Source organism: Gymnogyps californianus, chromosome 1 (genome assembly GCF_018139145.2).
Source record: "Gymnogyps californianus isolate 813 chromosome 1, ASM1813914v2, whole genome shotgun sequence".
Classification (NCBI taxonomy): Eukaryota; Metazoa; Chordata; class Aves; order Accipitriformes; family Cathartidae; genus Gymnogyps; species Gymnogyps californianus.
The window spans coordinates 33,245,040-33,272,799 of NC_059471.1; the positions used below are offsets into that span (position 1 = coordinate 33,245,040).

The 27,760-nt window shown below is 43.1% G+C and overlaps 1 protein-coding gene across 1 annotated transcript in view; it reads left to right on the forward strand.

Annotated features, from left to right (window-relative positions):
- The window catches only part of EPSTI1 (epithelial stromal interaction 1), a 54,746-nt gene extending 32,385 nt beyond the window's left edge, over positions 1–22,361 (forward strand). The window contains exons 7-12 of the mRNA XM_050908571.1: positions 344–437; positions 3,685–3,768; positions 11,748–11,821; positions 13,367–13,472; positions 18,436–18,461; positions 20,738–22,361. Coding sequence (XP_050764528.1) covers positions 344–437; positions 3,685–3,768; positions 11,748–11,821; positions 13,367–13,472; positions 18,436–18,461; position 20,738 — 385 coding nt within the window. The 3' untranslated portion in view covers positions 20,739–22,361. The remainder of the gene's footprint in view (positions 1–343; positions 438–3,684; positions 3,769–11,747; positions 11,822–13,366; positions 13,473–18,435; positions 18,462–20,737) is intronic.
- Positions 22,362–27,760: the final 5,399 nt, after the last annotated feature.

Sequence of the window (27,760 nt, forward strand, 5' to 3'; positions counted from 1 at the left end):
GTGAAGCAGTTGCATCCTGATGAAGTCCAATGGTATGCAAGTCTGTATTTTAGGAGCTTTACAATCAGGAAAGAAAGCGTAGCCACTGTAGACCCCAAATATGCAAATGGCAATAATTGTTTGCTTAAAAATTCATCCCAGCAAATGTCTTATCCACAATATAGGTTCTGTATTCTCTGTCCCATTTCATTCTGTCTGTCTCCATAACCTTTTGTTCCACCTGTGATGTTTTTCAGCAGTCACATGATAAAATGTCTAGGCTAGACTCCAAGGGTGGAATAAAAAGCTGTATTTATTTTTATGGAAGCACTAACAATTCTATTTGGATTGGATTTCTTTGTAGCAAAACCAATGAATTATTGAACAGATTGGACTTGGGTTTGCCAAAGAGTGATTCCTGTCAGATTGCTAATCGTGGCCCAGAATCTACAGCATGGGTAAGCAAAACCATGGCATGTGCTATATTTTCCGTCAGCTTTCCAGGTGCTGTCAATAGTGTAATATTAGAATATTCTAATTGAGCTTAATTGCCTAGACATAACTCAGTGAGTACCAAGGAGTCTTTCTGGGTGAATGAGATTGCCTACATTGTCTCTTACACACTGGCAGAGTATCCTACATAGTAGGGGACTGGCTTTATTACTCACAGATCTCTCTCTGATAAATGAGAGCCAGATTTATATTCTAAGGTCAGATCAGAATCTTAAATGTGCTCTGTACCCATCCGTTGGTGGCAAGCTTTTATGAAATCTCAACTAGTTCATGTCAGCGGATGCTTTACTGCATTGAAAATCTAGTCAGAAGAGAAGCTTATTTCTCACTGCATCCTAAAAGTGATTCCATAGAGTGCTTGGGGACTTTGTCCCAGTTTGAATGAGCCTGTTAAGTATCAATGTAATTAGGAAATAGATAAGTATTGCTTAAGTTTCATTATTCTAATTGCCTCAAAAAGCCTTTTTCACATATGATTAGTCTCTTCGTGTCTAAACCAAGCTTTCCTACTGATGTAAAAACTTGCAGTGAGGAATATTAACCCTCAGACAGAAGTATTTCTCCTTTGGGGAGGTTTGTAATTGGGGACTGACAGAGAGCAGGCAGCCAAGTGGACAGAAATTGTCGTTACAAGCAATAGTCCTTAGTCAGCAGAAACTTGGAAGTATCCAATCTGGGCAGCCTTCTGTTGTATACAGCCTTGAACACCAACAGTTGAGTAAAGGGAGGGAAAGATTTACCTCCATGTTTCCTCGGAAGCCTTGGAAATGTGCAAGACCCTCCCATTATAGAAATTGCTGCAAACAGAATATATGACAGCTCTGTCTTGCCTCTAGTATCTCTTCTTGGTTTTCACTGTGTGAAAAGGGAAGGTGATATTGAAAATAGGTTCCTTTCCCCTTTGATTCCTCAGGTCATTTTGTGTCTCTGAAAACTTTAAAGAAATCTTAGTGTATGTGGGCAGATATACAGCTTGAAGGAGCCAACTTCTGCCCAGCATTGCTGGGCAGAAGGTCAATTGCAGGAGAGTGGCTTTCAGACCGTCTTTTGTAGTCCTGGGCAGACAAGCAAGATGAAGGACTATGGGAAGGGAGAAAAGATGTCTGTAAACCACTTCTACCTCCCTCTTGAAGCATCCAACACTTCAAGCAGTGGGGAACTTGTTCTTTGGTAAGGAAGACCGAGCTCTGCAGCCTTTTGTATGGTATGAACATTGAACTGTGAAGACAAGTGAGCTCATGTCCCTAGGACTGACTCAGATTTCAGCATTTTGGTGTGGTGTCTTCATATCTATACAGAAGTGGGTGGATGCCTGAAGGAACACTGAATTCTTTCAGGTGTACAGGTCCTACTTTTAGCCTTTGCCTTCTATTTCACCTACCTATGTGTGCCTTTCTCATTCCAGTTTTTGAGGGGTTTCCTAATAAGTTATGCCAAATTACATACCATAGTTCATCTTTGGCTTCACTAGTATCCAAGCAGATAAAATACATAGTTTATCTGTACTGTTCTTTAATGCTAGCTGATATTATATATGTCTTTTGCATGGCAACATTTCTATAGCTTTGTGAATCAATTAATCACTTGCTTATAATGCAGCAATGCAGTTAGCAAAATGTCGTCCCAACCAACTTGGATGAGGTACGGTCTATGAGCATACACACAGCCTCTGTGCTCTGTGTGAGGAATCCAAAGCACATAACCAATGAGTTGTTATCTAAATAAACTTGGCGTAGTACCAAAATGCTAAACCAGTGGGAAAACTTGAACTCTAACTTTGATGTTATCTGTTACCTGTCCTTTGTCTGGAGCAATTAAAAGATTCAGGAACAATATATTTGAAATAGTGAAGTGTAATAAGCTTAGGAAGTGCCTGACATGCATGCTAAAAGGGGGGCATAAATATATGTGATTTTTTAAATCTAAAATTCATGTTCTAAAAAAAGTTTGGGACAATGTAATGTTGATTGAACTCTTTCCCTCACATCATTTCTTTGATAGTGATATTAATTTAGCACACCTAGTTCAAATATCAGTGTCAAATATTACTTGATGTGCATGAACAAATTTAACTTCTTTGGAGTGACTCTGTCATTGGTGACTTTTTTGGCCCGCTTATTTAATCAAGCTCATAATTAATTTTAATCCTATCTTTCAAAGTGTTACCAATCCTGTGTAGATTTTTATTGTCTTCCAACTTGATTAACATACACTCCACACAATTCTCCAAGCCATTACGGAGAGTAATGAATAATATTGGACCCAGAATGAGTCTCCCCGGACACATGTAACAACTCCTCCCAGCTCAAAATTGAGCTATTAATAATTGCTTTCTCTATTCAGTCTTTTTAGCAAATTATGTGCCTGTTGTTTTAATGGTGTCATTCTGCATGCATATATCAATTTTCGAGAACATTGTGTAGACCTGCAACAAATTCCTCACTAAAGTCAAACCTGCACACTTCTATTAAATTATACTGGCTCATTATTTAGTGTGCTACACTATGTCCCTGCTCAAAGACTTTACAGTATAAGTTCCTATGTATAAGATCCTAAGGATTCTATAAAATCCTAATGGTAGGCTGGCTCTTTGCTAACAACTACAACTTGTGAAAGACCAGGTCTAGTTATTGTAATGAAAACCTACTACACAGTTGAATATGTTATTCATGATGTGTGGTTCAGATTTTCAGTTCTATTGGCTGCCCCACAAATAATATAGCAGATCTGATCTCTCAGCTTCTGTTGCCCTACCTTCACAACTGCCTTGCCACAAATAATCCTGGGTTGCCCTCTGTTACCACGCCTCCATTCTGCTTCGTTATCTTGGTAATATTTTCACTACTTTTCTTCCTTCCTGGAATACCCCATCTCACTATCATATATCCTGATTGTGTTTTTTGACTGCTCAGGGTATCTTTAAGCTTGCCACTGGGACACGGAATAGCATATGCTGTGGCTGCCTGGTTGTGACGTGCAGGGGGACATTCAGCCAAACCGAATGACTGAGAGGCTTTAGACCACTTCTTGTTTAAATTCTGCTCTGGAGACTAATCTGTTTTTTAAGTAACTGGGATCATTCAACCATTTCTCTTTCGTTAATTACCTGTATAACGATTTGGGAATAAAGTTTGGGATTTTGGCCCCCCCTCTCCCCACACCAATATGTTTATATTGTCTGCTGAACAATAGATGAGAAGCAATACTTATAAGCAAGCTCTTCGAGAGGATGAAAACAGAAGATTAGAGGAAATGAAGCAAGAACAACGGAGGAAGGTAATTATACATTAACAGTTTGCATATTGTATCATTTTTGCATGCTGTGAAACCAATTAAATACATTGATTACTTGTAGCCTACGCACAGAGCTTCTTTTTAGCAAAAGTGATTCAGTCACTCTTTTCAAATATTGTGAGAGAGATAAGCCAAGCTGTAAAATTTGGACAGGGACAGGACAATTATTTTCCGAGTTCAAGGCTATTTGCATCTGGATGACTAGCTCCTGTTCGCCTCTCCATTTGAACAATTGTGCAGAGCATTTTTTGACCATGGCACCCAATTTCATAGGCTAAGGAAACCAATTTCCTCTCTTTCAGGCAGAAGTAATCTTACTGAGATATTCATAGAATCATAGACTCATAGAATGGTTTGGGTTGGAAGGGACCTTAAAGATTATCATGTAGTTCCAACCCCCCTGCCATGGGCAGGGACACCTTCCACTAGACCAGGTTGCTCAAAGCCCCATCCAACCTGGCCTTTAACACTTCCAGGGATGGGACATCCACAGCCTCTCTGGGCAACCTGTTCCAGTGTCTCACCACCCTCACAGTAAAGAATTTCTTCCTCATATCTAATCTAAATCTACCCTCTTTCAGTTTAAAACTGTTACCCCTCATCCTATCACTACACTACCTGATAAAGAGTCCCTCGCCATCTTTCCTGTAGGCCCCCTTTAAGTACTGAAAGGCTGCAATAAGGTCTCCCTGGAGCCTTCTCTTCTCCAGGCTGAACAACATCAAGTCTCTCAGCCTGTCCTCATAGGAGAGGTGCTCCAGCCCCCTGATCATCTTTATGGCCCTCCTCTGGACTCGCTCCAACAGGTCCATGTCTTTCCTGTTCTGGGGACCCCAGAGCTGGCTGCAGTACTCCAGGTGGGGTCTCAGCAGAGCAGAGTAGATGGGGAGAATCACCTCCCTCGACCTGCTAGCCACACTTCTTTTGATGCAGCCCAGGATACAGTTGACTTTCCGGGCTGCAAACATGCATTGCCGGGTCATGTTGAGCTTGTCGTCAACCAACACCCCCAAATCCTTCTCCTCAGGGCTGCTCTCAATTCACTCATCACCCAGCCTGTATTTGTGCTTGGGATTGCCCCGACTCATGTGCCGGACCTTGCACTTGGCCTTGTTGAACTTCATGAGGTTCGCATGGGTGCACCTCTCAAGCCTGTCAAGGTCCCTCTGGATGGCATCCCTTCCTTCCAGCGTGTCAACCGCACCACACAGCTTGGTATCGTTGGCAAATTTGCTGAGGGTGCACTCAATCCCACTGTCCATGTTGTCGACAAAGATGTTAAACAGCGCTGGTCCCAATACCGACCCCTGAGGAACGCCACTCATCACTGCTCTCCACTTGGACATCAAACCATTGACCACAACTCTTTGAGTGTGACCATCCAGCCAATTCCTTATCCACCAAGTGGTCCATCCATCAAATCCATGGCTCTTCAATTTACAGACAAGGATGTCGTGCAGGACAGTGTCAAATGCTTTGTACAACTCCAGATAGATGATGTCCATTGCTCTTCCCTTATCCACCAACGCTGTAACCTCGTTGTAGAAGGCCACCAAATTTGTCAGGCATGATTTGCCCTTAGTGAAGCCATGTTGGCTGTCACCAATCACCTCCTTATTTTCCATGTGCCTTAGCATAGTTTCCAGGAGGATCCACTCCATGATCTTGCTGGGCACAGAGGTGAGACTGACTGGCCTGTAGTTCCCCAGGTCTTCCTTTTTTCCCTTGTTAAAAATGGGGGTTATATTTCCCCTTTTCCAGTCAGTGGGAACTTCCCCAGACTGCCACGACTTCTCAAATATGATGGATAGCGGCTTAGCCACTTCATTTGCCAGTTCCCTCAGGACCCGCCAATGCCTCTAATGAGGTCCCATGGCCTTGTGCACCTTCAGGTTCCTTAGATGGTCTCGAACCTGATCTTCTCCTACAGTGGGCAGTTCTTCATTCTCCCAGTCCCTGCCTTTGCCTTCTGAGACTCGGGTGGTGTGGCTGGAGCACTTGCTGGTGAAGAGTGAGGCAAAAAAGTCGCTGAGTACATCAGTCTTCTCCATATCCCAGGTAACCAGGTCTCCCGTTTCCTTCCGGAGAGGGCCCACATTTTCCCTAGTCTTCCTTTTATCACTGACGTACCTATAGAAGCTTTTCTTGTTGCCCTTGACGTCCCTGGCCAGATTTAATTCTCAGGGCTTTGGCTTTCCTAACCTGATCCCTGGCTGCTCGGACAATTTCTCTGTATTCCTCCCAGGCCAGCTGTCCTTGCCAACACCCTCTGTAGGCTTCCTTTTTGTGTTTGAGTTTGTCTAGGAGCTCCTTCTTCATCCATGCAGGCCTCCTGGCATTTTTGCCTGACTTCCTCTTTGTTGGGATGCATCGCTCCTGAGCTTGGAGGAGGTGATCCTTGAATATTAACCAGCTTCCTTGGGCCCCTCTTCCCTCCAGGGCTGTATCCCATGGTACTCTACCAAGCAGATCCTTGAAGAGGCCAAGATCTGCTCTCCTGAAGTCCAGGGTAGCGAGCTTGCTGTACGCCCTCCTTGCTGCCCTAAGGATCTTGAACTCCACCATGTCATGGTCACTGCTGCAGCCAAGGCTGCCCTTGAGCTTCACGTTCCCCACCAGCCCCTATTTGTTGGTGAGAACAAGGTCCAGCATAGCACCTCTCCTCGTTGGCTCCTCTATCACTTGGAGAAGGAAGTTATTATCAGCACATTCCGGGGACCCCCTGGATTGCTTATGCCCTGCTGTGTTGTCCCTCCAACAGATATCAGGGTGGTTGAAGTCCCCCATGAGGACCAGGGCTTGTGAATGTGAGGCTGCTCCTATCTGTCTATAGAGGGCCTCATCTGCTCCGTCTTCCTGGTTGGGTGGCCTGTAGCAGACCCCCACTATAATGTCACCTGTCCCTGCCCTCCCTTTAATCCTGACCCATAGGCTCTTGGTCAGCTCCTCATCCATCCCCAGGTGGAGCTCCATGCACTCCAGCTGGTTATTGACATAGAGGGTGACACCCCCTCCTTGTCTCCCCTGCCTGTCCTTCCTAAAGAGCCTGTATCCTTCCATGCCAAGACTCCAGTCGTAGGAGCCATCCCACCATGTCTCTGTGATGCCAGTAAGATCATAGCCCTGCAGGCATGTGCACGCCTCTAACTCCTCTTGTTTGTTCCCCATGCTACAGGCGTTTGCATAGAGGCATTTAAGTTGGGCCCCCTGTTGTGGTTTAACCCCAGCCAACAACTAAGCACCACGCAGCCAATTTCCCCTTCCCCTTCCCCCCTCCTAGTGGCGTGGGGAGGAGGAGGGGAAAAAAAAGTAAAACTTGTGGGTTGAGATAAGAACAGTTTAATAACTAAAGTAAAATAAAATACACTACTGACCAATAATAATAATATAATAATAATTGTAATGAAAAGGAATATAACAAAAAAAAGGAAATAACACCCAAGAAAAGAAAAGTGATGCACAATGCAATTGCTCACCACCCACTGACAGATGCCCGAGCAGCGATCTGTGCCTCCCGGCCAACTCCCCCCTGTTTATATACTGGGCATGACGTTCCATGGTATGGAATATCCCTGTGGCTAGTTCAGGTCAGCTGCCCCGGCTATGCTCCCTCCCAGCTTCTTGCACACCTGCTTGCTGGCAGAGCATGGGAAACTGAAAAATCCTTGGCTTAAGATAAGCGCTACTTAGCAACAACTGAAACATCAGCGTGTTATCAACAGTATTCTCACACTAAATCCAAAACACAGCACTGTACCAGCTACTAGGAAGAAAATTAACTCTATCCTAGCTGAAACCAGGACACTCCCGATGAAGCTGACTTACTGGCTGGAGTGGCTGGAATTCCTTTGTGCTGCTCTTCAGGTGCTCTCCTGCTGATCTGTGATCCTTCTCCAGGCTCTGGGTATCTATTACTGGCACTGGCATCAAACTGGTAGGAGTGGGATGCATTGAGGTTCCCCTCCCCCAGCAACTTTAGTTTAAAGCCCTCTTCACCAGCTTGGTGAGCCTATGACTGAAAATACTCATCCCCTTCTCTGACAGATGGACCCCATCAGCCCCCAGTAGACCAGCTTTCTCAAAGCGAGTCTCATGGTCTAAGTAGTCGAACCCCTGGCTGTGGCACCAGTCCCGTAACCATTTGTTGATTCACCAGATTTGACTGACCCTTTCAGACCCCTTCCCTTTGACCAGGAAGATTGACAAAAAAACCTACCTGTGCTCCAGAATCCTTACCACTGCTCCCAGGGCTCTGTAATCCTTCTTGATACTCCTCAGACTGCTCCTGGCTGTATCACTGGTGCCCGCGTGACACAACAGCAGCGGATAATAAGCAGTGGACTGTACGAGGCTTGGTAGTCTCCTGGTGACATCCCTCATACATGCCCCTGGTAAGCAGCGCACCTCTCTAGAGAGTGCGTCAGGTTGGCAGATGGGTGCCTCCATCCCTCTCAGAAGACAGTTGCCTACTACTATCACCCGCCACCTTTTTTTAGTTGCGCTGGTTGTTATGTGGGGAGCAGATTGGGCTGCCTTACTCAGCTTCAGCGCCTCTCCTGATGTGACAGGTCTTTCCTCTTCAGTCTGCTGAGCAGTGAAGTGGTTCTGCAAGGACACCTCAGGCTTCAGGGGAAGTCCCTTCCTCCTGCAGGTCCTTGCCGTTGCAAGATTCCATTCTTCCACATTATCGGCCCTCGTCCCCTCTGTGTGTGCCGGTGGGGAACTTTTTGGCTGTTTGGCTGTGGGCTGTGGCTCCACTGCAGACTGCGCTTGGAACCAGCTATCTAACTCCTTCTCAGCCTCCCTGATGTTACACAGCCTTCTCACCACCTCCTGCAGCACGGCCACCTGCTGCAGGAGGTCCTCCACCTGGGAACACCTTCTGCAGGCAGGTCTGCTGCCCGTCCCTGCCCCAGGAGAAAGGTCTAGGCACTTCCTGCAGTCTGAGGTCTGCACTGCAGCCTGTCCCTTCAGCAGCTCCGTCTGGGTGGAGGCATCGGCCACCGCCAGGGTAGATGGTGCAGACACCCCCAGCCGGAGCTGCAGCCTTTGATATCAGATGAGTGCCCACCATTCTGCCTTGAGGATCCGGTGGGATGAGTGCCCTTGGCCTGTGCAGATGGTCACAGAATGGTGCCCGGTTACTGGGTTATGTCTACTTCGAGCCTCTCCACTTAGCTGGTGGAATGTCCCTCCTTCGAAGAGGCGCCCTCCCGCGTGAACTGCCGTGCCACGCCCTGGCTGACGCGCCACGCCCTGGCTGCCCGTCCTGGTCGCCAGTGCTCCTGTGGGCTGGCTTTTGTGGGCGTGGGGGGACGGCCATCGTTACTCCTGGTCCTGCCCATGCCGCATCAGCCGCTCTCCCTCGTGAGAGCTGCCGGCTCCTGGTGGGTCTCCGCGCTCTCCTGGGGTTTCCCCAGCTCAGGAAATCCCCCTTGGACATCGCGATCTCCCGCTCTGCTGCGGAACGTGCCTGCGCCGGAGCGGATCGCCTCGGCGAGTGACTGATTCATGATGATCTTAGACTCTGAGTAGTCTCTTTCTAGAGAATCGAGGCCCGTGTGCCCTGCCTTCCCAAATGGGGATGTGGAAGCACTCAGATTTGCTGTTAAGTCTGTTTGCTTCTCTGTTTCCTTGCTAACCACCTAAATGAAGAGTTTTGAATTGTCTAAAAAGCAGGCATGCCGTAACTGCAAGCTTGAACTCCATCTTCTGCATATGCGGCACGCATTGCCTGAAACGCATCTCAGCCACTGTAGTCCCTCTGGCATACCATATCCACATCAAGTTCATCTACGCAAGGCGATGGCACTGTGCTAAGTTATCTGTCTTGGCTCCAGGTCTGACTGTGCAAGTCTGGGGAGGGCAGCATTTGAAAATCATATTAGCGAATCATTAAAAAACGTATTAGCAAATACCGAGCCTCTGCTGTTACTAACATCCAAATTAATGTTAAACTAATTCCCCAGCAGCAGAATCTTTGCGCAACAAATTCCACTCAGTGAGTTTCTACTAGAGCTGCACAAGTGACTCAGTCCCTCTGACGAATATCTTTCTTTAAATGTTGGGGATAAGTCTCCTCATTTCATAGTATTCTAGCAACCAGGATGCTGAAAACAAAAGGTGGGGGAAAAGGGAGGCTCTTAATTGCTTTCCCATCAGGTGTATGCTTATTCCCAGGAACTATACAGAGGAAAAATTTTTGAAAGCCAGTCCTGATGGGTGTAGGGCTGGCAGTTGTATTCCTTACATTGATTCTTCCGCAGAGAAAATAACTACAGATGTGAATTAGCATGCCCCTACTTTATGAGTTTGGTTTAAGGGATTCATGTAGAGCTTTAGACTCTACTGATTTCCACAGATTGCTAAGGTGTTGGCTGCTTCTAAGGCTGCTCTTGCTTGGTACACGGTTCCAAGTGCTCCTTGCCTTCACAGTTGCTGCTACCTATTGCGCAGAGTAATGCACTACTTACAAACCTACTGTAAATAATGTGTATTTTAAAGTCTCCAATAATTGTCCCTCAGATATATGTTGGCTCGTTTCTACTTCAAACTGATATTTATTAAAGTAATTGTGAATTCTGTCTTGCATGTACCTACTAGCACAGTGTAGCTATAAAACGTATAGGTATTGTCAGTTCCCTTTTTTTTTTTCCAGAACAGGTTTTAGTATGTATTGCTTGATTTAGAAATTTTCAGTACGCTTTGAACACCGCATCATACACACACAATATATTTCAGAACATTACTCCAAGAGAGGACTCAGCATATTGGGAAGTCAGGTACTGGGTTTTAATTTTCAGGTTGAATAGTTATTTAAAACAGTGAAAATTAAGGTTGGCTTTTTTATTTCTTAATCCTGTTTCTTCTTTTAGGGCTAGACAAATATTGATACACACCACATTCGCAGTTATTGATTTTCTTCATACATTTATTGCATAGTTTTTATTTAATGTTCCACTTAAATTGATTTTTTTTTAAAACTTCTGTGGTTCCATTCAGTTATTGAAGCTTTTATCTAACCACATCATTTTATTTTAGTTTCTATTCCTACTGCTGCTCAGTTGCTATGGAAAATATGAAAGATGTGTCTGTTCCTGTCCCTTCCCCCTCATCCTGCAAGCCAAATTTTCTTTGCAGAAAAATCTGCATCTTCAATTCTTCGGTGTATTGCAGGGAGCAAGAGCCAGACAAACAAGCACACATGCAGAGCAGAGTCATACAAGCTGTGTTTCCTTCGCAGTCCTGGCTAAAATTGCATAAGCAAACTCTCCTCTGAAAAGAAATCCCTTTGACACTGTTTATATACCTTAATATTATGTAACATAAGGATGGTAGCAGCAATGCTGGGAGCTTGCACCTGCTTTCCCCACACCAACAGGTACCGTTTGCCCTTCCCTCACCCTTGGGGGAGCCCCAGGGAGCTGGAGGTGACACACCACGCCACATACCCCTGTTGTTGTCTTTTCTTCCTTGCGCTCCACGGAGGCAGGAGGTGAAGGGCATGTCTCCTTCGTACCCTACGGGCACGACGGCTGTGTCTGCTCCTGCTAGATGACTTCGGCTGTCTTCCCCCTTGGACCCACAGGGAAATTCAAACCCGTGGGTTGGGGCAAGGGGAAGCAGACTGGTGTCTGGTGTCCTGGTTTCAGCTGGGATAGAGTTAACTGCCACGACACTGGCATACCCCTTTAAACGTAGGACTGTAAATGTCTGAATCCTGTAACTTCCCACTTTTTGAGGCACAAACAAAACTCATCCAGTGCAACGCTGAACAGAAAAATGAGCTCAGTTTTTAACATAGTGCTGTCACATAAATAAAATGCTGTTGAGAGAAGTTCTGGGAATGACATGTGGCTCTAGCTGAAGTTAACACCATGTGGAATTATTTGGGTTTGCAACATAGGTATGTTAATTAGGTTTACTGGTTTGGGGTTTTTTTTCACTTTTATCATTCCCAGGCTGAATTAATGGAATTTAAAGAGAAGCAGGAAGAGGAAGCCAGAACAAGAGCACATCAAAATGAACAGAGGAGGTATGATGCAAAAATGCAGAATACACTGTAATTGAATTCCTGTCTGGAAAGGGTCGCAAAATTGCAGGCATTCATGCTTTAGAAGACAATTGCAATGAGGATCCCTGACCTCGCCTCTGGTTTAACTTTGCCTTCAAATGAGTCACTGATACCCATCATTACAACTGCTCGCTGTAATGCAGTATGAGCCAGAGTGCCTTTTTCACTTTATTTATCCTATCAGTGTAGGATACAGCATAGGATAGAAACTGTTAGTAGTGTCATGGGTAACTACTAGTACAGTAGTTTCAGCTGGGAAACATTTTATTCATCCATCTATCTATCTATCTATCTATTTATTTATTTTTACTTTATTTTAAAATGGGCTGCTTTGTCCATGCCACATTTTGTGGTTGACTGTCACTGAGGCTAACAGGCAGAGCTAAACGTGGGATTTGATATCAATATAGATAGAAGCTGCGGTGCAGCAAGGCCTTCTGCAGCTGCATTGCTTTGTGCCCCAGGCTGTGCCCCACTGCTGTCCCCTCTCTGTGCTCAGCAGTTATAATCTTGCACTTCTGTCACTTAACTGACTTTCCATTATCTTGAAGCACAGCTTTATTCTCAGCTTTGTTTTCTGCTGGTAAAAAGAAACAACGCTCAGGCTCAAAAATAAAAACACAATTTGTTTCTTTTTTTATATCATTAGGGAAATATATAAAAAAATTAATTCTGTAGGCAACCACTCTCCATACTGTTTTCATTTCTTTTTTTTCTCTGGCAAAGATATTGAGATAATTACCCATAGAAGTTAATGAAGGATTTTCGATTCAGTCCATCTCATGTCCCTAGATAGAAATAATCCAGTATCTTGCATTTTACATCATTCTTACCCATAGCATTGTAAAACATTAAAGCAACAGTCATGTCTAAGCATGTGTGTCAGTCCTAAGCATTAAAAGGGGAAAAAAAGAAACAGTTTTCAGAAGGTTTGAAAATATTTAAAACAGATTGAGGAAAAGTGTATTTGTTTTTGTGCATGCTTTCCAGATTGATAGAGCAGTACAAGAAAATGCTACAGTTGATTTCAGAGCTGGATGGTAGGGAAAGTTGTCAGCTACACAAATTGTCTCTATTAGTAACAAGCTTAAGTGGGCTTTTTCATTGGCATTAGGAATTACTTCTAGAAACTCTTCTTGTGTACTGAAGGCTGAAAGACTACCTACCTAAGGTGAATTCTCAAAATAGCTAACCTCCCTGGTAAGGTGGGTGGTGGTATGCAAGTCATCTTTCTGTGGAGAATTTTGGTGCATTTCTCACAGCAGGTGAGGTATGCCTTTTAATCACAACGGACTGATTACAGGATAAGGATGCACCTAGTGAACTGAAAATGAAATCCACCCTATCTCATGCCCGTCCATGGTGATGCAGCACAGGCTTGAAAAACATAGGAAGATGGCTATTGAACTGAGAATAGGGAAAGCCACTCACAGAATGTTAAATTTCAAAAGTTTGTGAACTCCTCAGCTACCTTCAGTCATTATTCATTTTTTGTTGTATTTTAAGGGTAAATAATGCTTTCCTGGACCGACTCCAGAACAAAACGCAACCTAATAGCATCTACCAACCTGGATATTCCGGGAGTGTGGACTACCTCAGTAATGGCGCCTGGGTAAGTTTTTGGGTACAGAACATGAAAGCAATGAGATATTGTTTAAAAGTTGACTTTTTCCCCAGATACTATTATTTGTCTGTATGCGTTTAGCCTGCCTGACAGAACTTAGAGTCCTGGCTGGCTGTCTACAATAGCTTTTAAGAAGAAATCCTGTCTTAAATATAAGCTGTTCAAATGAGAGGAGGGAGGAACAGCTGCTCTTGCAGCAGAACTGAGTGGCTCTGCATGCAAGGTGCTTACTGCAAGGAACCACATCCAAGGTACTTCCTTAAGTTCAGAAAAAGGGCAGTGAAATCGTAAGGATTTTTTGAAAGTCTTTAAATGAAAGATGTTTGGAAATGCTGTAAACATTGTAATATGATATTGAAATTAGAGGGGAAAAATTCCATGAAAGATACAGATTCATTTTTTACCCATATAAAATTATGACAAAGACGACCCAACTTTGGGAGTCTACATAGTATTTGTAAGGATTCTTTGAAGAAAAGATATCTTGACTTTAGTCTATTAAACATCCATTAATTTTTTCAGCTGTCCTAATGAGGCATTAATGTGACTTATTTAGAATTGCACTCTTCAGTGTAAAAAAAAAATTACATAGTATTCCCATCATGGAAATGTCCATTAGGTTGAAATTCCATTGCTGAGAGGACCCTAGTGCAGAAATGGAAGATTTACAAAGACTGAGCAGCAAAAGGATGATAGTCTAAGAGAATTTAGTGAATGTGCCAGTGTAGAGAAAGATGTTTAGTTGATAAACCAGAAAAGCTTGAATTGGATTAGTTGAACTGTCTGGTAAGGATGTGTATGTTGGCAGATGAATGCGAGGAAGACTTGGGTTCCAGCATCTACAAAGTCAAGGCATGATTAAGAAGCAGATATTCTTGCTGCTGGAGTTTTCCATATGCTGGAAGTGGAAAAAGAGTGTCTTAATCACTACAAGCTTTGGGCAAGCCCTGGGCCATGGCAGAGGGCTTGGGAACCTTGGACTGAGGCCACCTTTGTGCATAGCAGTTCTCTTGGTCTTGCTGAGAGGAGGCAGGACCTGCCAGCTCAACCTCCCACAAGGTCTGCGGGCAGCTGCTTGGAGAACCAGTTGGTTAGAGGCTTTACTGGTAAGGCCTGTATCACGTGCCAGGCAATCCAGGAGTGGCTGGAAGCCAAACTACAGATGTCCAGGCTAGTAAGAGAATGCGAGTAAGAGAGCGGTCTGTATGGCAGGCCTGAACCACCTGCTGAAGGATGGCATGTCCGCAGATAGCAGAATTAGAGACTTCAGGTGGGACAGAGCCGACTGATACCTAATAAGAGGCAAAAGGTAAACTCTGCTGGATGGGGCCTGGTTTACAAAGGCAGCAAGGGCAGAAATTATTATTTTTATTTCACTTTGTGTCCTTTATCCCAATTTGTAAACTGTTTCCTGATAAACTCAAAAGAACGTCTGTGACACAGCCGAGATCCCCAATATCTAAACTCAAGCATCTCCATCAGAGCACTTGCTGTCACCACTGAAAACCTTGCCATTGTCTGCAGAGGGAGCGGGATTTTGCCTTTAGCAAGATGCCGTATGTCCTCTTCCACAGGGTGGGTGTTGGTACCACCAAATAAGTGCAGTTTTAGCAACAGATGACTCTGTGATGTACACAGGCAATCTATGCTTTTTTTTTAAATATGCAAAGAATGCATCAACACAAATGCAATAAAACCCTGTGTGTAGAAGTGATAAATTTCCTACTCTCATGTTTACTTAATGGGTCCCAAGGAGCCTGCCTTCTGTTGGGTAATGCTAGATTATCCATTTTTCCTTTATGCTGTGATGTGAGATTTGAAGACTAAACAAAGCAGGGAAGAATAAACTATGAAAGAAAATGTCATCATGGAAAGGAATTAAAAATGAGTATTGGTAACGAGCAAGAAAGAAAAATACCTCTCAAAAGATAGGCTGGAGGCTGCAACCTCAGTGTCTTTGATTATACCAAGATTCTTCTCCCTTCCCTTGGGATTTTAAGCAAAAAGAACTGAACTCCAGGTGGGGCTTACAAGTCATGTAGTCTGCAGTGTGGCATTTTACATTACAAGGGAGCTAACTGAAGCAGGTCAGACTATATACTAAGATTAAAAGAAATTTAAAAGGTTCCCAAAGTTAAGACCTGCAGGTAATTTTTGAGCCTGCTCCGTCTGTGCAGTGGCACTGAAGAGGAAATAATTGTTCTCTTTCCCGCTTCTTTTTTTCCTGTTTGAACTCTTTACAGTCACAATGGCTTCACAGTCACAATGGCTTCACACTTAACAGAAACTGAACATCGCACTGTGTTGTCAATATACCTGCTGTACATTTCACTATTATTTCTATTAGCCCGGTTTCCTAAGGAAATGAAGTTTGTATGATCACGCTGTCTGTCTACATGTAATAAGGTTTTCAACCTGCTGGCCAATCTTAGCCAAATTTGAAAGGGAGTATAAGTCTCAAAGATAATTAATTTTCTGTGCGTTTCGTGAAAAGCAGTGGCTGGCAGAGGAGAGACCCCAAAACAGTGCCCCACTCTGAGGGGTGGTGGGAAGGACCTGGGCACTCTGTGCGTTGTTCGGCTGCAGCCCTCTGGCCGATCAGCGTGGGCACAGCTCCAGAGCAGCTGCAGCTCTGCCCTGTTTTCCTGGGGGCTAGGGGCTACAAAAGGGGACATGGTTATCACAGGGGACATGGAGAGGAGGGGGGGGAAGGCGGATTTATTGTGTGTGTCTGTGAAGGGGTGAGGAGAGCAGTTGCATTGCCCAATTGTCCCCTAATCGATAAGAAACCAGTTTTCATTAATTCATCTGCCCTCCAGACATCTTGTGTTTTATTAGGAAAATTTATAAGCTGTTATTTCAAGAAAGATCTTCATGAAAGTAATCTTTTCTCCCTTTTTGATGATAAATGCCAGGGCGCTCTCTGGGTGGTTGTGTGGTTTCCTTTTTTAATGGGAAGACAAATTAATGAATTTCCACTTCTGACTGTGAGCTACTGCACCCTTGAGAGACCATCGACTCTTGTTGTATGCTATCAAGAAAGTTTTGATGTCCTTTGCACTGCCATTGTCTCTAACATAAGGATAAACCTTTTAGGATAAGAGGGTAAAAAAATAACAGTTGTCATTTTGACATCAAAGTTTAATCAATAAGATTTAATCCTTACTCAACTGAAACCTATGACTGAGACAGTATCTGTTCACTGTAATGGCACAAATGATCAGTTTTATTTAAATTTTAAAACACTTCTATTTTTACAGAAGAATAACTTCAAAACAGTTGCACATTTTTATATTCACACCCTCGTGAGATTTGCCCATGTTCAACTACGGAGGGATTTGCAGAGGCCAAGTACTAATGCATGGCAAGCCTGTAACAGAGCCCTTATTTATTTTTTGCATGGAAAAGGAGCACTGTCAAGGACCCTTTTGTCTATTCTATTAATGGGGAGAGGTCATGTGGTGAACATATGAAATTTATATGTCTGCTCTTCTTTAGTGAAATACTAGTTGTCTCGTTGAAACACTCTGAGCTATAGTAAACCCAGAATCTAGAAGGCAACATGACATATTACACCTTCCCGTTTCATGTCTCCATTACACCCGGTGTCATGCATAAGAATGAGAAATGCTCTCTCGGATGCTGACTCTGCTCTTTCAGTGGATGCATAATTCTAGATATTTGTTGTGGGAAGCAACTATGCCCTGAATACACACGTGCAGTGTGACAGGAAACCCCATTCTCTTCCTTTCCCATATGCAGAACAGGAACTCAATGGATGCTGGATAAATCTGTTTTGAGGAAACATGATTTATGGATAAAACTATTTTAAATAAACATGGTTTGTGGGTGAGCACTTGGTTTAGTTCTTGTAGCATGATCCATGGGAATGTTTCTTTGGAGTCTCAACCAGCACTTGATTTATGCTATTTGCTACCAATTTAAGCGGGAGCATGTCATGAAGTTTACTGTTGCACAGCAAAGAAGAACCATAGCTCACAGGTCCCTGAAGTTACAAGGCCAGCACGCATGCCACAATTTTCCATACACAATCAGTCTTTAATGCAGACTTTCATGAGCTTTTAGATGGATAAAGTTGCACTGAAAATGCTGGTTTCCTAGCACAAAGAAAAAGCTTTTATTTAACATGGGAATATTGAGAACAGAATATTTATATAAGGAGGTTCCAGAGTGCAATCCACAATGGTTATGTTTGTTTTAACGAAGAATGTGGTTTGCTAACTTAGCTTTAACCTGGTTAGTCTATGTACAATCTGAGTTGGAAAGATTATTACATTTTTTCCTAAAACTGGTTGTTTTGGGGTTTTTTATTGAGAGTAATGTGCTTGTCTTTCCTGGCAGAAGGATGGCAGAAAATGAATAAACTACTCAGCAGAAGTATCAGCATCGATATAGGAACCTCAGATGAGTAGGTCCAGGCATGCTGTAGCTGAGTTTAATGACTTACCTCTGACAAGGCAGTCAGATAGCATATGCAGATGTGTTCTGCCTGGCTTGACTTTGAGCTCAATCATTCTTTCCTTTGAAAATCTCTTCCTGAAAGAGAATAGTGGGAGTAGGGGGAGGAGCGGAAGAAACTTTTCACTCTTTCAAATTGTGTGAGATCAAGAAAGGATTGAGGCATCTGAAGATATTTGGAACACTTCTAGATTGATTTTTTCCCAGCAAAACCACGATATGTTCATCTCCTGAGTCAATACACCCAGCTATTCATATTGAGTTCAAATCGAAGAAATATTTATTGCTAGAACTGGAATCTTGCAGAAGGGTTTACTTGTTATTTTAAGTGGAGTTTCAAAAGACAGGAAAGGGCACCAAGTCATCAAGAAAGTTCCACAGAACTGGATAACTGTAATTCCTTGCATAAATAAGTGATTATACTGTACATTGTACATTGTACTGTACTAATGCATTTTTTTGTTTTATCCAGGAGTCTTGGAATAAAGGAGGACAATGGTAAGAATAATTTATTTGTTCATTCTTATTAGTACCAATGCTGGTGTTAATTTAGCTTCATATTTGACATTTCATTATGACAGCTTATGTGGTTTCATTCTCAAGTAATATGAGAGGGGATCTTAAAATAAATGCTTTCCAACTCTGTGTTTGGGGCCATGCAATGGCACATACCTATTCTGAAACACGTTCTCGTAAAGAACTGCGGAACGCGTATTTCGAGTCAGAGGAAGTGCTGATGGCATGGAAGGCATCTGCTGGGGGTGCCTTGACATTTAGTGCTAAAACCTCAATACAGCCACGTTCTCTGTGTCGTGGACTGTGAGTGGATAAACCTGCGCAGCTGAGGAATGTGGCTGGAAATGCAGGAGGCAACTTTGCAAACTTTCAGTCGTCTTAAGTGAAAGAGGATGACTTTGTCGTGGGCTGCATTCTTCCTGCTATTTCCCATGAGCAAAAAGGGAGACTATTTGTATCAGTGGAGGCTATCAGTAAAACATCACTATTGAATCAAAGAAATCAGGCCCTCTGTTTTCAAATGACCTTTTCATAAGGCTCACCGCACCTATGTTATTTTCTGAAAGGAGTTCCCTACCCTAATTCCCGGTTCTGATATAAAGATTTGTGCAGAGCCTTTACTTCTAGGCTTGGAGACTTTTGAAGCAAGTTCAGGTACTGACACACATTATTCTTGCCTTAGGAGATGGCTTTGACATAACTCTTTTTAGAGAGCTAGGATTTTATAAAGAGGAATTTAAAAAAATCAGACTTTAAAAAGCCCCTTGCTTTCAACCCTTCTCCCACAAATGCAGATATTTTTCTGTGACTTTCTTCCTCATTTTCTGCTCCAACAGTTATTTTAGTATTTTTGCAGCAGGGTTGTATTCTGAAGACCGTATCTAAATAATATTGTCGACGTCCCATGAGTTGTCTTTTCAGTTTTATGAAGAGTAAAATTGTTATTAAAAATTAGCTTTAATTCACTGAAGAAATGACAACTAATAGATAAAGGCAGTTCCCCACAGGGGAAGAAATGGCCATCTTTTGCAGCCCGCAATACTATTAGGTTTTGTAAACTGTGGGCAGCTGAAGGAGTTCAACGCATTGGATTCTTTGTTGTTTTTCACAATATCTACAATACTAATAATACATTCACATATGAACTGTAAAAGAATTATGGATGGGTGTACTTTTTTAAGCCTTGTTTTACTGTTGTTTTGAAAACACTTTTCAGCTTGCTACATTAATATATTGTTCAAAGAGTTATTAATATGTCTGCAGATAATTAGGACATTTTGTGAATTAAATTTACAAAAAGATAGAAATCCCTTCATGAAGGCTTTACATAATTAAGGGCTAAAACCTGTTGGAAGAAAAGGGAGACTTTATTTTCCAGTGGATTTAATCCTAGAGAAGTTCACTTTGATTTTTGTTTTTGCTGCAAAAGATAATTTTTAATTCTGTTTTCTCCCTCTTGTTACAGTGTATTGGAGAAATAGTCACTTTTATCTGGCCTAGGCCAAATGACCTTGTAAAAGCTCCAAGAAAGCGCTCTTTTATCATTGTGATTTTTTTTCTTACCCTGACTTCAGCTTCACACCCACTTTGTGAGCAATGTGCAGAGACTGGTTTCTAGCTGTCATTATTCATGCATATTTGAAGCAGCTGATTATGAAAGTCCTATTTAATTTTTAATAAGAGAATGTGTCATTTTTTTTCATAGATTGTTTTGCCTCTTGCAGAATGTAATTATCCCAGTCTTTGGGATCTCAGGAAAAGAAGACATTAGTGGCTGCAGAAGCTGCAGTAATATCTGTGTTTACCTGCTGCTCTATACCCAGCCAAAAACGTCTCAGAGACTTGAACTAAAGAAGCAGATACAGGGTTTTCTTTTGGCATGGGAAGGAGAAGTGTTGCTGGTTTGGGGTTTTTTTGTTTTGTTTTGGTGGGGATTTTGTGGAATTGTTTTACTATTGTATTCAACAGCAGACACTCAGGAAGAAACAGATGTGTGTATTGTAGACAGGATATTTTAAATATATTCTTAGAAAAATACAGCACGTGAAAGAAGTAAAACTTGAAATAACACTGAAACGTATTCAATCTCTCCCATGTCTTTTGTGATATGATATACCAGTTTTTCACTTTGCCTGTTTTACCTTGGTAACTTCTGTTACATGAGTGGGGAAGACTACTGCAAGGTTAGCTTTAGTTTCTTGCTTTTCTTTGTCCCTCTAGTCTAATGGAATTTAATTTATATCTCCCTGTTTCTGCAGACATCAACGTTTTAATGCTTTCCAAAAGTCAGATGGATGACCAAGATATTTCTAATGGAAAAGAAGGGTCCACAGTACATGTCAGATAAACCATGCAGACAAGAAAAAGTATCTGCAGCATTTACAAGTACATCTTAGGCAAAGTTAAATGTTTCCTGAGCAGTTCTTTTCAGTGTGCAGACATGCCATGATGTTTTTCCATCACCCTTGCAGTATGGAAACTTCATAATGGATCACCTGAAGTCTTCTTTTGAACCATGGATGTTGCTATGTTTGCGTTCCCCTCTGGGACTCTCTGCAGTTGCCCTTGGCTCTCTTTGCCTCAAAGAATCACTCAAATCTCTCATACTACTAGCTAGCTGATGTTAATAGGAAATGCCGGAGATCTTGGCAATGCTCAGCCTGTTTTTTAAGTATCTGACACTGGGAAAATTCCTTGGGAAGACTTTTGCATACCTACACAATGGCACTGTGTTGCAAGTGGTACTTGGCTGTGCTATCGGACTGCTGCTTTGGAAATTAAATTCACATCTTCCTCCAAGAACTCCCTCACCCAGCCTCCTGTAGTAGATATCAGGGCTGGGGCTAAATGTCTGCAGAGTTGGATATACGTACATGCATGCACATATACTTTAAAGGAAATGTCTTTGCTTTAATCAGATCCTTGTATTGTACTCTAATCAGACTAAGACTTGTAGGTGGTCTTTTTGAAGTAGTGAACCTGCAGCTTCTCCGCACTTGACGTACGATACCCCTAGACCCCGCTGACAAAGGCTGAGTGGGAGGGGAAGTCACCATGGTCACTGACAAGGTAAAATTCAGTGTGATCATGTTGCTGTGTTTCTATATCCAAAGAAAAAGAAGAACTTTTTATTAACCTGCTACTTTCACATTCACGAACAGTGATGGCAAGTCACCTTGAGTAACCTCTTCCATTAAGCTTGTCTGCTTTCTTTTGGCTGTCTTCAAAGATGAAACTTGATCACAGTCTTCAAAGTGCTTCCCCTTATCCAGCATTTCAATCTCTTGTTTGAAATGCTCTCTACAAACTATTTCAGACATTAACTATTCCAGCCCTTTTTAATGGCGAAGTATCTGAATTTTTCCTCTCCTATCTTTCTGAACAGAACAAACAAATCTATATGAACAGTGGCCCAAGAAGTATCTTTGAGAGCCATGGTCTGCAATGGAGATGATAAGAAGTTATATGCATCCACGAATTGATGTTAGCAGGATGTCTGGAAAATGCTGTTCTTATCCTGTTGGAAAGCTTCCAGTATCTCAGAATTACCACCTCCCCCCACACACATCCTGACCAAACTTTAAGCTTGAAAGCAAAGGGGTGTTATGATATCTCTTTAAGGGGGTTATAATGAAATGAACTGGCGATAGACTGGGAAAATGGCTTCATGTCTGTCGAGAGTTAGGAACTGGTAGTTGGGTGTGTTTGCTATCTATCTGTTAGAGTAAACCTATGATAAAGGTTTTCAAATACAAATAAGTTCCTCTAGTTATAACTTACACTGACTGAATTAATTATCTGTTATGCAGTGGCATAAAACCAGATTTTATTACTATATAACAGTAAATGGAGCTTTGTGGTTTTTGTTTTGAAAATTGTTGTTGTCTCAATATAATCTGCACTGGTGATCTCCTTGCTATTTCAGAAACAAACCTTCCAACAGGGAGTGGTATGGGGCTGGAAGTTGCAAACCCCCTTGCTTTTTCATTGCTGAGACAAATTCATTTTAACAAACTGACTAAACCATTATGATCAGCTATTCTGAATTGCGATATAACTTGACAGCAAGATTCCTATGTTTAGATTTTATGGTTTGCCTAAATCAGAAACTACCTTCCTATGAAGAAATGCAATGTTCATTTAAGGAGCTACAAGATTGATTCTCCATTACGTACCTAAAAGTTGTTCCAATGGTTTAACTATCCCTGCTTTTAAAAATATCTGCCTAACTCCTAGTTCAAACTTGCCAAGTTTCGGGTATCTGTTACTCAATTTTCTTAACCACTTGCCTGGTAAATTGAAGAGTTTTCTGCTCTTGGGACTCTTATTTTTTTCAATATGTATATTTGGACAGCTTCATTCAATTTGCAGTCCTTGTTCAGCTTTTAGTCTTAAAAATATCCCAGATTTACAGAAAGCCTCAGATGTGATAGGATTCAGTGTAAGTGTATCTTCTTTTTGGTATGTGCCCCACTACCCAGACACTGAGGCAGAATATTATTAGCTACTAGAAAGGGAGCTAATCCATAGCTTACATTTTATGGTACTCATCCATGTTCAGTTCACACCTCTGCTTCAAGGAATCCAAATCCTTGTCTCCTGTCTTGGAGAATATCTTAACCACCAGGCTCTTCAGTGTAGTTCTCAGCACCCAGGCTGTGATGGCTCTTCTGCTTTATGCAAAAGAATAGAAATTCGTGTGAAGTGGGAAGGCACATCATAGCTTTATCTAGCCCAAGAGCTGGATGTTCCTGCTATGGCCCATGCCATGTATCTGCTCCCCATCTGTCATGGTTTAACCCGGCAGGCAGCTAAACACCACACAGCCAGTCGCTCACTCCCCCCCGCCCGGTGGGATGGGGGAGAGAATCAGGGAATGTATTGGGTTTGCGTGGCAAGGTTTTGGTAGCGGGGGGGGCTATAGGGGTGGCTTCTGTGAGAAGATGCTAGAAGCTTCCCCTATGTCCGATAGAGCCAATGCCAGCGGGTTCCAGGATGGACCCGCCGCTGGCCAAGGCCGAGCCCATCAGCAACAGTGGTAGTGCCTCTGGGATAACATAGTTAAGAAAGGGAAAAGAAGTTACAGGGGGGTAGCAGTTGCAGTGAGAGAGAGGAGTGAGAAGATGTGAGAGGAACAACTCTGCAGACACCAAGGTCAGTGAAGAAGGAGGGGGAGGAGGTGCTCCAGGCGCTGGAGCAGAGATTCCCCTGCAGCCCGTGGGGAAGACCATGGTGAGGCAGGCTGTCCCCCTGCAGCCCATGGAGGTCCACGGTGGAGCAGATATCCACCTGCAGCCCGTGGAGGACCCCATGCTGGAGCAGGTGGATGCCCGAAGGAGGCTGTGACCCCGTGGGAAGCCCGCACTGGAGCAACTCCTGGCAGGACCTGCGGACCCGTGGAGAGAGGAGCCCACGCTGGAGCAGGTTTGCTGGCAGGACTTGTGACCCCACGGGGGACCCACGCTGGAGCAGTCTGTTCCTGAAGGACTGCACCCTGTGGGAGGGACCCATGCTGGAGCAGTTTGTGAAGGACTGTAGCCCGTGGGAAGGACTCACGTTGGAGAAGTTCATGGAGGACTGTCTCCCGTTGGAGGGACCCCACGCTGGAGCCGGGGAAGAGTGTGAGGAGTCCTCCCCCTGAGGAGGAAGGAGCAGCAGAAACAACATGTGATGAACTGACTGCAACCCCCATTCCCCGTCCCCCTGTGCTGCTCGGGGTGGGAGGAGGTAGAGAAAATGGGGAGTAAAGTTAAGCCCGGGAAGAAGGGAGTGGTGGGGGGAAGGTGTTTTAAGATTTGGTTTTATTTCTCATTATCCTGCTCTGATTGGTCTAGTAATAAATTAAACTAATTTTTCCCCAAGTCGAGTCTGTTTTGCCTGTAACGGTAATTGCTGAGTGATCTCCCTGTCCTTATCTTGACCCGTGAGCCTTTCGTTTTATTTTCTCACCCTGTCCAGCTGAGGAGGGGAGTGATAGAGCAGCTTTGGTGGGCACCTGGCATCCGGCCGGGGTCAACCCACCACAGGGAAAAAAAGTAAAATTCGTGGGTTCAGATAAAGACAGTTTGATAGGACAGAAAAGGAAGGGAGAATAATAATAATGATAAAAGAATTAGAAAATACAAAACAAGTGATGCACAATGCAATTGCTCACCACCTACTGACTGATGCCCAGCCAGTTCCCGAGCATCAGCCCACGGCCAGTTTTCCCCCTAGTTTATACACTGACCATGACGTCATATAGTATGAAATATCCCTTTGGCCACTTTGGGTCAGCTGTCCTGGCTGTGTCTCCTCCCAACTTCTTGTGCCCTTGCCCCCCCCAGCCTCCTTGTTGACAGGGCAGTATGAGAAGCTGAAAAATCCTTGACTTAGAGTAAACACTGCTTAGCAACAACTAAAACATCAGTGTGTTCTCAACATTTTTCTCATCCTAAATCCAAAACACAGCACTATACCAGTTATTAGGAAGAAAATTAACTCTATCCCAGCTGAAACCAGGACACCATCGTAGTCTTTCCTAAGGGCTCCCTCACATAGCACACTCGCTCCTTTACACTTCCAGATAATTGTTTTCTCTAGTTCTGCTCCTGGAGTACAGGCTCTCTGGCAGAAATCCCTTTCACTCCCTCTGTTAAGCATTCCTCCTCCTTTCCCTTCAGTCATGCCCCCTTTCTTGTTAAATCCCTCTGCTTCACCAGCTGAATTGAATCACGTGCCTGTAATCTGTGGATTCTTCTTCAGCACTCTTGACTCCTTCATCAACAGACTCTTTCTCTGCTCTATCTTATCAAAGAACAAATGGACAAAATACTGTTGCTATTTGCTGCTTCAACTTAACTTTTTTCTTTTGCAATCATTTCTCTCTCCTTTCTGAGAGGCAGATGTGTTTTCCTGACTCCTCTCTATGTCCCCTACTTATCCCATCCTCTCCCATCTTGGTATGGGGCTGCATCAGGAAGAGCATTGCCAATGGGTCAAGGGAGGTGATCCTTCCCCTCTACTCAGCACTGGTGAGACACACCTGGATTGCTGGGTCCAGTGCTGGGCTCCTCAGTATAAGAAGGACATGGACATGCCGGAGTGAGTCCAGCAAAGGGCCAAGAAGATGATGAAGGGACTGGATCATCTTTGATATGAGAACAGACTGAGAGAGCTGGGACTGTTCAGCCTGGAGAATATAAGGCTCAGAGGGATCTTATCCATGTGGGTAAATATTGGAAGAGGGGGAGTAAAGGAGATGGAGCCAGGCTCTTCTTGGTGCCCAATGACAGGACAAGAGGCAATGGGCACAAATTAAAATACAAAAAATTCTGTCTAAACACACAAACCCCCTTTTTCGTACTGTGAGGGTGGTCAGGCACTGGCACAGGTTGCCCAGAGAGGCTGCTGAGCCCCCATCCTTGGAGATATTCAAAACCAAACTGGATAGTCCTGAGCAATCTGCTGTAGATGATCTTGCTCTAAGCAGGGATGATGGACTAGATGACCTCCAGAGGTGCCTGTGAACTTCACCTGTCCTGCGGTGATCTCCTAATCTGTCCATGGCTATTTTCATCTTCTGCTATCACTCATTTCTTTCCTCAGCCCACATTTTCCACTTTCAGCTCACAATCCAAGAAACAATTGTTGTTTCATCTTGCAGACATAAGCCAAAATTTTTGTACCCCAATCAATTTTAACTGCTTCCAACCCTCTTTTTTTTTTTTAATTTTTTAGCTTGTTTACAGTAATTCTACACTTTTTAAATTAATTTTTTAAGAAGTAGTTTAAATCAATATCTCAAATTATTTCTTTTTCTCTAAGTCTTGGAGTTGACCCTTTGTTTTCACCCTCCTTTCTTGTTAGCAACAGCCAGTCCTGGCCCTCTCAAGCTCTGCCCATGGTGGCCCTCCTCCAGCTCTCTGCTTGCTCCCTCGGGCAGTTCTGGATAGCTCTGCAGGACCCTGGATGCCAGCTTCAGTACATCTGAGGTCTGAACTGCTCACATCCCTCCCTCGCCTGTGGAGGAGGAAGCTGTAAGTGTGTCTCGTTACCTGGAATAAACGCTTTCTCTTGTCCTGGCCTCAAAGGAGTCACCTCAGTCCCAGCAATCATGGGCAGGTACTCAGCAGATGCTGACACTGTTAGTAGAGGGGGAGCACTCACTGTGACTGGGGCTGGGTACAAATGCAAGCTTGAAGATGAGAGAAAATTCACTTGAGCTTCTTCAGTCTCTCATTAAAGGCCTTCCAAATTTCAAACCATTCTAGGGATCTCATCTGAACTCTCACCAGTCTGCTCTCATTAAAAAAGGGTGGGTTTCTTTCTTGCCAACATTAATTCATTTTTTATTTCACTTATAGTCCACATTCTCTGTTCCTAGCTGTTTGATCTTTGCACCTAGCTCTTTAATTAAAAGAAGGCAAGCCCAGATTTTCCTGCTGTCTGGACCGCTCTCTAGAAGCTCTCTTTATCTCTCACTCAGTTAGTGCCAACCACAGCCTTTACCACCAATTTCTTTTGCCTTCCCTCCCAATCCATGAAATCCTCTGAACTACATTTGAATAAGAAAACCCTACCAGAAATGTTGTTTTTGAAAGATCATTTCCATTTAGTATTTTCTTTTAAAATCTCTCTAGTAAATTTTTAATTTGCTTACCTAGACTTTGAATTTTGAATAGTTCTTTTTTTTTAAATGAGAAAGTCATATGGCCTTATATAACTCTGCTATTTTTAACAAATGCACGTTTTGTCAGACTAGTAATCCCACCAAAAATGCAACTTATTTATCTTTAAAGTTTTATCTTTCATTAAACCATGTTGTCTGGTATTGATTATATTGTTCACCCTTAATTCTTTATTGAGTGCATCCTAGTTTGCCTTCCTGAGATTTTGCCCTGGGTAAGCATTAAATTGACAGACCTATAGTTACATTTTCAGACCATTATCCTTTGGAAATATTGAAAAATTTGTTTCCTGTCTTCTCTGTTCAATCTTTTGGACAGTCACCATATCTCAGAGGACTTACTTACCCAGTATCCTACTTTGAAAACAGCAGTTTAACAATCTTATCAGTTAATATGTCCACAGCCAATGGTCCAAGTTTTCTGCTTTGTTGATGTTTAGTAACCAACTGCTTTACTAAAGGAATAAAAAATATGTATTTCCCTATTCTAATCTGGAAATAGTCATCTGTCCATTTCCCAAAAATAAGTAAGAATTTATTTTATGACCAGAAGTGAGGATTTTACACTTTTGCCTCCTCTTTGGCACAGTGTTTGTTAATGAGCTAATCTGTG